Here is a 9,372-nt window from a genome sequence, read left to right on the forward strand (position 1 = left end):
AAAAAAAAAAAAAAAAAAAAGGTTCTTTCCCTTAAAAAATGTGCAGATTAAGTAATATGATTAAGAATCCTGAACAGTAACATTAAACCGAACCAAGTTGCCTTCTAATTCGGGTGGATTTTTGCTTAGAGACGGCTACATTCACCGCTATAGCTACACTGTTGTATGAAGCACTAAGATACATAATTTAATAGAGATGCACCAATTAATCATCCAGAAATCAAAATAGTGTCTTGACTGGCAAATCAAATACTGAAGAATCCATTTTTTCCTGATCCATTAAATGCATCAAAATGGAGAACTCCAAATATTTTTGAAGCATGATTCAATTTTTTTTTTTAGACTTTTGATGCATTTTTTTTTTCCAGTTTATTAAAAAAGACAAAGCAAGGTTAGTGACATTGATTTTGATCTATACCTCTTACCAAACCACCTCCAGAACATTTGTTATTTATACTTCTATATTTCTTTGTCGGCCAAGAAAAGCCCAACTGGTGCATCTCTATTATTTAATTTCTGGGTTTCGAGCTTATTGATTCAGCTTGTGTGAAAAAAAAAAATGCTTTTATGCTATGACAAATTAATTACGATTCACATGATGAAATGTAGGTAGTCGTGTATAAGCCAAACATCCACTATGGTATGCTGCTTCAAGACAGCTTACCATAGTGAGCTTACCTCGATGTTTGGGTTAAACTCTAACTTCACTGATATCAGATGATTGTACAAACTTTAACACCTTTAAACTACCAAATGTCTTTTGTCTCTGACCAAAAAAAAAAAAAAAAAAAAGCAGCAAATGTTTTTTTTTATTTCCTTGATCTGTTCCGTCACTGCAGAGAGAAGGATCAGATTAAGCTCTGGAAGGGGACAGGAAATTCCACAGTTAGCTATGACGCTCCACATGCAGTCCAGATAGTTGAGGAAGCCCAGTCACACACTGGTTGTGCAGGGGTGGCGCAGTGAGGAGAGGGGAGAGATAAGTGCTGGCTGGGCCAAGGAGGTGGAAAGGGGGCGGGGGGAGTGGAGTGGAGGGAGTTTCACGTCACCACTTGCTGCACTGCTGAGTGTTCATGAGTGCAAGACTGGTCCCTGCAATGCAGCCTCCTGAGCAGCCGCTGAAGCTTGCCGGAGAAGTTTTTGTTCATCTGTCTGTACATGAGAGGCATCGCAAAGCTGCTGGAGAACGCCAGCAGCTTTGACACGCACCTCATGAAGTGATAGGAAGGCAGGTAATGCCCGTTGCTGATGTACCCTGGCGCACCGGCGATCGTGTGCACCAGGAGGGTCATGTAGTACGGGGTCCATAGGACAAACTGCACACACACCGACGCCAGCAGCAGCCGGTGTATAGATGGATCCAAGCGAGCCGAGTCCTGATCCAGAGGAGTGGACTCCTTCCTGATGCGCAAAATGAGCACGAAAGCGTAAAGCACGGCCACGGCCGGAACGGCGTAACCGATGAACATCATGATGGCGTCAGCCGCCTCCTTGTTCTGCATCTTGGAGCACTCGACCATCTTGGTGGAGATGTGGTTGCACACGTAGAAGAGCAGCGAGGAGAAGCTGGTCAACACGGCGCCGCCCCAAATGAAGCCGCACACGTGCTTGGTGTTGTAAACGCTGGACATGTACGTCCGCGGCAGCGCCCGCTCTATGTAGTAGTCCAGGCTGAGCAGCGTGGTGGAGTACATGATGACCAGGGACGAGATGTTGAAAAGGATGAGCAGAGTAATGTGGACCTCGTCGTTGTACTCCCACGCGTGCCAGCGAGTGAACGTGGAGCTGAGGAGCTCCACGGGCGCCACCAGGTTGAGCACGAGTCCCGCGATGGCCATGTTGACGAAGTAGACGTCCGGCATGGTCATGGAGACCTTGTTGGAGAGGTTCACCGCGACCAGCAGGATGTTATAGCACAGCCCCAAAGGGAAGCAGACCAGGAGGTAGACGAGGGAAAGGATCGACAGGATGAGGCCCAAATCCTGGGAGAGCTGGAGGTCCACGATGGCGTCCGTCTCATTGTAAAGCATGCTGCTCCACATCGCTGGGCTCCAACGCTGGCAAAGCTCCCTCAGATCCACTGTAACAGAGACACAGGTTAGGGTATGGCTGACACAACTCGAGGAAACCATTTAACAATGTCGCGCATTCATTTGACTGTTAACTCTTTTTTTTGCCTCAGTTATGTTTCTCTCCGTAGAAGCTTTTTCAGGTCTGGCATTCCATTTGGCCAAGAGCATCGGCTGAGATAAGGCTGCCATCAACCAAACGTTCCATCTCTCCTGCTACTAGCAGGAACAGCACTACTGCTGTTCAACTTTCATGAACAGCAAAAATAATCATGCACCGGATTCTCGACCGGCCCTTAGTCGGTCATGACTGACGGCTGCTTGTACTGAGCTGGAGGTTTCTTCCTGCTAAATTGGAGTTTTTCCTCTCCACTGTCGCTACATGCATGCCCGGTAGGAGGGACTGCTGTAAAGTCAACAACAATGCACACGTTTGTCAATCCGTGCTCGTCCAGAAGGAGTGAATATTGCAAGACAGTGATTCGACTTTGAGTAATTAATTGACTATACTGTACTGTTTGATGACTAGGATCAATTGGAATGTATGTAGGATGGAACTAAAATGATTTTTCTGCAACTTAAGACGACGTTTGCTGTGAAACTAAATTGAATTTATAAGCGGAAAGATAAACAGAATGTAGGTGAGAGCTTGAGTTTTGTATTATGTATTCATAAGAACGCATTGTTCTGTTTAGTGAAACATACAGTCTGCTTTTTTTTTGCCACTTAATGAGCAGATTTCAGCTCGCTCTGTTATTGCGTTCTGTGCTGGCCAGAGGACCAGACACGGCCTTGACACAAAGGCACGTCAGCAGCGAGTCGGCTATTGTGCTCCGGGTAACGTTGTTAATTTCACTTCACTGCATCTGACTGGCTGAATACAAACGCCTCACAATATGTTTGCAGTTCAGCCTCCAAACCCACACCATTTCACCATTACTTGGCAGAGCAAAAGAAGCCCTTGATGGCAGAACACAAAACTGTATTTGTCTGACACCATGGCGAGCTTTTCCTGTCCTCCTCCGACTCTGAGTTTCTTTGTTACAAGTAGGAACGGCCTTGCAAACGTTTCAGGTGGCCGAGGAGAACTGAGGTAAAAAGAAGAACACTTTACACGTAGATTTGTTGCTGCTGCTGTTGCTCTCAAAGCTGAGCGCACTAATCTTCGATGTTCAGGTTTCTGCGAAGTTCACCCGGCTGGGAGTGTGTTAATGGCTGGATTTATAACAAGTGAAATGTGAGGCAGGCTAAGTCGAAGGGTCAGTGGACGAAAGAATTTTAGGCTGGAGTTCAGGGAAAGGTTAAAAACAAACTAAAAAAAAAAAAAAAAGGAATGCACACGTCAGACTGTGTGTGCAGATTGGCAAAAAGCAATCATAATCCACCCGGGTGATATTAAATACATTTGTATTTAATATTTGTATTTTTCTTATCATGTATATTAAATACATTTGTATTTAATATACATGATAAGGAAAATTAGATTTTACATTTCATAGAGAGCCATTACAAGACACTGGCATCCTCTCAATTTCATTTCCATTGGTTTAAATATGTTCGCCTTCCTTAAAAAAAAAAAAAAAAAAAAAAAAAAAAAAGCTGAATGTTTCTGAAATTATGTTTTGGGCAGTGACTTAGACAGAATTTTCACGAAACCTCTCACTGGCACTAAGAGCAGCGAATGGAGTTTTGTTTTTAGGGCGATGAGTAACTATGCCAGTAAAAGGAAAACATTCTTCCGTTCACTTACATAACACCACTACAGAGGGGCCGTTTTTGGCTTTCAGCCTCAGACACACATGCACACTACGGCCTACTCTCTGCTCTGTAATGAGCCTATGGAGGAGGCTAGAGCTCAGAGCTAAACTAGAGCCAGATCGGGGAGGGGAGGGATGGGGGGAGTGTAGAGTTACTCCTTACAAAAAAAGAGAACCTCGTCACAGAAGCACTGGGTAGCCCTTTTGTAAACAGCAGCTAGGTGACTCATTGACTAAAACAGACACTGATAATGGCTCACATTTAGCAATGATCCAGKACCATTGATTACCTGCTATACCTTGAACATGTTCTGTAGTATCTCTGCTTCCTTCACCCCCTTCCATAACCTTTAATTACTTCAGGAGAAAATGACTTTAGGGGAAGTTGGTGCTTATTAAAGAGGGCCTGCTGCACCACAGCTTGCTGTCCTTATTCATTAGCACCTGCTTTATGCAGACATTTATGCCCCCCGCACCCCTTTCATTAACACATTGGCTCCCTTCAAACTGCTAATGATTATCTTTAAAAAGCTGCCTTTTTTTTTTTAGGGCCAACAGAAACTTCCCCATTAGTACTGAATTCGCTTAGCTAAACACCACAAGCGAGAAAATAAGCTTCCTGTTTTCCAGGACAGCACACACAGTATGTAAAACAATCGCCTTATTATCTCTCACTAGTCTGAAGGCACAGTGCACACACAGAGAGGATGAGATGTCCTATGCCGCTTGTGGAAGAAAGTTGACCAAGSTTCTTTTCCCTAGTAAATTAAGAAAAATGTATAAAAAAATATATATATATATAAAAATCCAAATCAGGAGCATAGGATATGTTGTTTATGAGGCAATGTCACAACCAGAAGCAAACATCGAGCAGGAAATGGAAGAGCAACAGCTAAAGCAGCGGATGTCAACAAATGTCCTGCAGAAATTATTGCTGCTATGTTTGGTGTCATGGCAGCTTATTCTGTTGGTTAACTACAAAAAACATACCTAATAAATAAATGACATCAAGAGGAGGTTTATTTATTTATTATTTATGCTGCTTAACAACCGTAACCTAGGTCAGATGATATATTTTTGAATAATTTAGCCACAATGTTTTTTCATGAATAGTCTTAATTAGATATACTGCTTCAGACACAAAATGGGAATCCCATTGTAATCGAATTAGCTTATTACAGAATCTATTGGCTGTGAAAGTAGTTATAAATATGCTGGTACAAATTAACTCATGATCCTTGAGTTCATTTGAGTCGATATGAACTATGTGAAAATATTCCATATGAAAGGACAAAACTGGTCGAAAAAGTGGTGAAATGACTAGCAGCCAATGGTTTGACACCAATTTGATGCCATCATTTTGAACCCACAAGTTACTTTGCCTGAGTCGATGCACCTCTCCCACTTTGTACCTTCATTTCATACCGAAACATTGTCATTGCGTCCTTTTGTACCTCAGGCAAAATTTTAGGTGACAGAAGGCACCATTTTGTGATTCACCCGAGTTTTGTAGCTCACCATCACCATCCCTTTAATGACCACATTGTATTAATCTTCTGATTGCTTTTTCAAGCAGCATTATATGGTGAACAACCATATATAATAATTTAATACAACATCTCAATCAAACAGAGCATATAGCAGCAGATTCACTTCATGAATGTGAATTAAGGTAGATTGCATGAAATCTCTTATTTGATTTCAAGCATACATCAACAAGGTCAGGACAAACGATCCTATGTTCCATTATAAGTGCATGTAGAGCTATTTTTTTGCAGCCAATCTGCAAGATAGATCAGACAAAATGGAAAAGAAAATTAAAAACTACATAGTTTTATAGGCAATTTGAAATATATTTCGATAGAGGCTTCCTGGTTTTGACTGTTTTAATATTTTCTTTCCAAGCTACATCTACCAGGGTGTTGTCACAGCCATTGCACTTCAGCTATGCACATTTCGCCAGCAGCCCATGATAATGAGAGCTCTAGTTTTCCACTCAGCTGGGGGGAAAACAAGCGAGGTGCAAGTTCACGCTGTATGAGCAGTGTCTGCTTTAATTTGGCGTCATGAGAATCCTTCCTATCCAAGCCTGTTCTGGAGTCTGGAGCTGGGGGTGATGTTTTTGGGGTTGAGGAAAGGCCACGGAGACAAGATGAACCACAGCAGGCACTGGATTCAGATGCTGTCACAACAAAAATACAGACTTTTCAACCGTATTTCTGTAAATAATGGCACATTATGTTTCATTGTGAATACATCTTTTAAATAACCTTTCCTGCTGTTGAATTAGATTAGTGTCTTTTTTTCAAAGTAGTACTACTATTCAGCTTGCTATATACATGTGTCTGAGTCTTTTACTTGATACTTCCAGCATTAAAACGACCCAAAACAAAGCCCAAGAGGCATCTCCTGAGAAGTTTCCTTCCAGCCAACCCAAGTCAGACATGAATCTGACTTGGATTAGCTTCATCTGAACTTTGTAAACAAATCCATGTCAAAATTATTTAAACTAAATACTCCCAGAGGGGAAGGCCGTGTCTCAGCATGCGCCGGACCCACCAAAACACGATCAGTGACGCCCGCGTGCCTGACGTCTCGGCATTCTGAAGCCAGAAACCCGGCAAGCTGATGAGAGCAGTGTGACATACTCAGCCCGCACCCCTCGTATGTGCTTACAGGAACTTGCAGCCTATTCACAGAAAGTGCTGGATGACGTCACGTGATTTCCTACTTGCGCCTGGAGAAGAGCAGTAAAAGCAGCAAAGCCCAAAACAGCCAGATAAGATAGCATGACCTGCTGTTGGAAACAGTAACAAACTATGCATTTGTGACTTGAAAGAAGAGCTCCAGACATCTCGTGAATTCATCTAAATTACCACAAGCAAAAGACTTTGTTTTAAAGCTACTGACATTCATCAATCATTAACTTGCCGGTTAGTTCACACCTACAAAAAAGCTGAACTAGGAGCAAGTCTTTGTTTCGTTTCTATCTCGCACAGAGTGCTGAGCAGCATCAGGCTGTAATTTGCAGAAGGAAAGTTTGCCTTAGGAACTAATTGCTTCTGGTCAGAAACAGATAACAATCAGCCTCCCCGGTGTGCTTTCTGGCAATGTGTTTGACAGTGACAGGCATCAGCGGAGTGAGAGTTCAATGGTCAGCACAAAGCAGGCTTACTGCCTCTAAATTGGGCCCCCTTACACGCCTATGTCCCATTTGGTCAAGTGCATGAAATTGACAAGTGCAAAGCCTTATTTTTAAGGACTATTTGATTTCATTTAATTCAGAAAAGGCTGTATTCTAATATTAATACTCAAACTGAAAATAACCCAATACAGCAAACCTCATCACCAAAACTTATCTGACTATTAATTATGTATTATTAAGCTAATTTGTTAAAGTTCACTTATTAATTAAGGGTTACCATTACACCATTTCAAAAAATTTGAAAGAGGACAAGACTTTCCTTCAATGTGATTCAGAGATAAGATTCACTGGTATCTCAAAGCTGTTTTCATTTTATAACCCTCTACAAACTGCTTATGGCTAACTGAACATACTATGACATTTAGGTGCCAATGGTATATGAAATTTGAACAAGAGATGGAGTAGTATCCATATAAACAACATCTCCATTGGGAGTGGAGGAGCGTTTTACCGCACTTGAGACCTAACCTCCAAGAAAACATCCCCAGGTGTTGTTTTCTGAATGCAAATGCGTCGTTTAAACTGCCAGGTCTCTACAAACAAACTAACCTATACTAATTTTGGCGTGAAACAAGTTACCACACTATATTACGCTAATTAAATAATCAGATGACTGTGGCTAGTTTACCTTTATCGTCCCATCTATATGCAGACATTAGTAAAGCGGCTTTCCTCCCCCATGTCTACCATTTATTCGCGGGTTAAATTCACCTCAACTTACTTTAAGAAGAAACATTTGATCAGATTCCTTCTGCATTAAATGACAGAAAAAGAGGATAACTTACCACAAGCGTATGGGTTTGGATCGGTGACAAACCTAGGGAGGCATTGGATTCGGATGTAGCATTTCCACTGGCATTTCTCGGTTGCTTCATTTGAAAACAAACGGACGAATTAAAAGTGTCCCCTAGTCCTCCGCGATAATATAAAGGAGGACTTCGGGGCGAGCAAGTGCTGCTTCACCCGGTTTTCGATAAGTCCCCCGTCATTTATCAACTTTTTGTACGAGGCTTTCGGTCAAAAAAAGGGGGCCGACCGTTAGAGACTTTACTACGGCTGTAGAGTTGCTGCCGCTGCTGCTGAGTCCTACAGTGTATACACACACACACAGACCCCTCCCCCAACTGTCTGCTCCCATCGCTCTCTGCCGCCGCTGCTCAGCGGCTGTTCTCTACTCTGATTGGACAGAGCGCACAGGGGGCGGGGTTTGAGTGAACACACGAGTGCACATACAAATTTGAAACATCTTTAAGAATGGACACTACACAATAAACAAAGAAGTACAGTGTTTCATAAACAATTAGCACAGCAGTTGGTAAGTTATACCCCCACTTTGGCTCATAGATTATAGGCCATATTTTATGTTACGCATTTAAAATAGAAAATTACTTGTCAAGCGTATCAGTTGTCAGAGATGTTGTGTAGGCCTTGCATTGCAAAAGTATGGCAGTGAATCCATGCATCTTGTTTTGTGCACATAGAAAAATAGTGGTGTACTGCAATTTTGTTGGTGTCTGCCTCAGCTGTAGTTCATAACTTTTAAAGTAGGATTCTCTAGAAAGGTTCTTAGAAGTTGTTTACTTCTTGGTTCTCCTGTAACAAACCTAAAAAGATTGTCAAAATTTGTAAAAATGTTTGATCTAATTTCTTACACATACATGCTTTGTTGACTTGGAATACCAATTTTACTCAGAATTAATATTTTCTCAAGGTTTATGCAAATGCAAATTTCGGAACCTTTATAAACTTATGTTCAAGGCAGTTGCACGCCTTGAACAACTGCCTTGTTCAAGGCGTGCAGATGTTTAAAAGCCAGATGTTTTAAACAAAAACAAAATGTTGTTAAAAAGCTAAAAAATAATAAAGCAATTGTAATTTTATTTACCCCTTCATCCTTTTCTGTTACGGAGTTACTCTAACCAGAAATGTGTTACCTGTTACCTTAGCAACAGAACATATAAATAATGACGGGTTTCGGGTTGATTAAAAAAAGGGTTTACATGATGTTTTTGTCTTGGCCCCTTTTTATAAAGTTTGATTCTGATTTTACTTTGGATGTCCAATTCAAGACTGTGGCTTGTTCCTGTTTTTATCATCTGACAAATATTGCCAAAACTCAGCACCACTGTCTCACGTCCTGAACTGGAAATAATGATTCATTCTTTGGTTTAATCACATTTGAATTATTACGATGAACTGCACACATGTTTTAGCAAAACCTCCCTCAAGTGGTTGCAAATTGTTCAAAACACTGCTACCAGGCCTCAGACAAAAATCCCACATGACTCCAATCATAATGTAACTACATTGGCTTATTTTAGAGTGCAGATTGGAGAAGTAT

At 41.6% G+C, this 9,372-nt stretch overlaps 1 protein-coding gene across 2 annotated transcripts; it reads right to left on the minus strand.

Annotated features, from left to right (window-relative positions):
* Window positions 1-789: 789 nt before the first annotated feature.
* On the minus strand, window positions 790-8,188 carry gpr146 (G protein-coupled receptor 146). 2 transcript variants are annotated; one of them, XM_008415935.1, is made up of 2 exons: window positions 7,817-8,188; window positions 790-2,080 (listed from the first exon to the last, which is right to left on the minus strand). In XM_008415935.1, the coding sequence occupies exon 2, from the start codon at window positions 2,040-2,042 to the stop codon at window positions 1,041-1,043; it is 1,002 nt and encodes a 333-aa protein (XP_008414157.1). In that variant the 5' UTR covers window positions 2,043-2,080; window positions 7,817-8,188; the 3' UTR covers window positions 790-1,040. The 2 variants fall into 2 exon arrangements, 1 of the variants encoding a protein (XP_008414157.1); XR_534245.2 differs by lacking the exon at window positions 790-2,080 and adding an exon at window positions 5,699-6,008.
* Window positions 8,189-9,372: the final 1,184 nt, after the last annotated feature.

The sequence above is a fragment of the Poecilia reticulata genome, linkage group LG8, assembly GCF_000633615.1.
Source record: "Poecilia reticulata strain Guanapo linkage group LG8, Guppy_female_1.0+MT, whole genome shotgun sequence".
NCBI classification, from domain to species: Eukaryota; Metazoa; Chordata; class Actinopteri; order Cyprinodontiformes; family Poeciliidae; genus Poecilia; species Poecilia reticulata.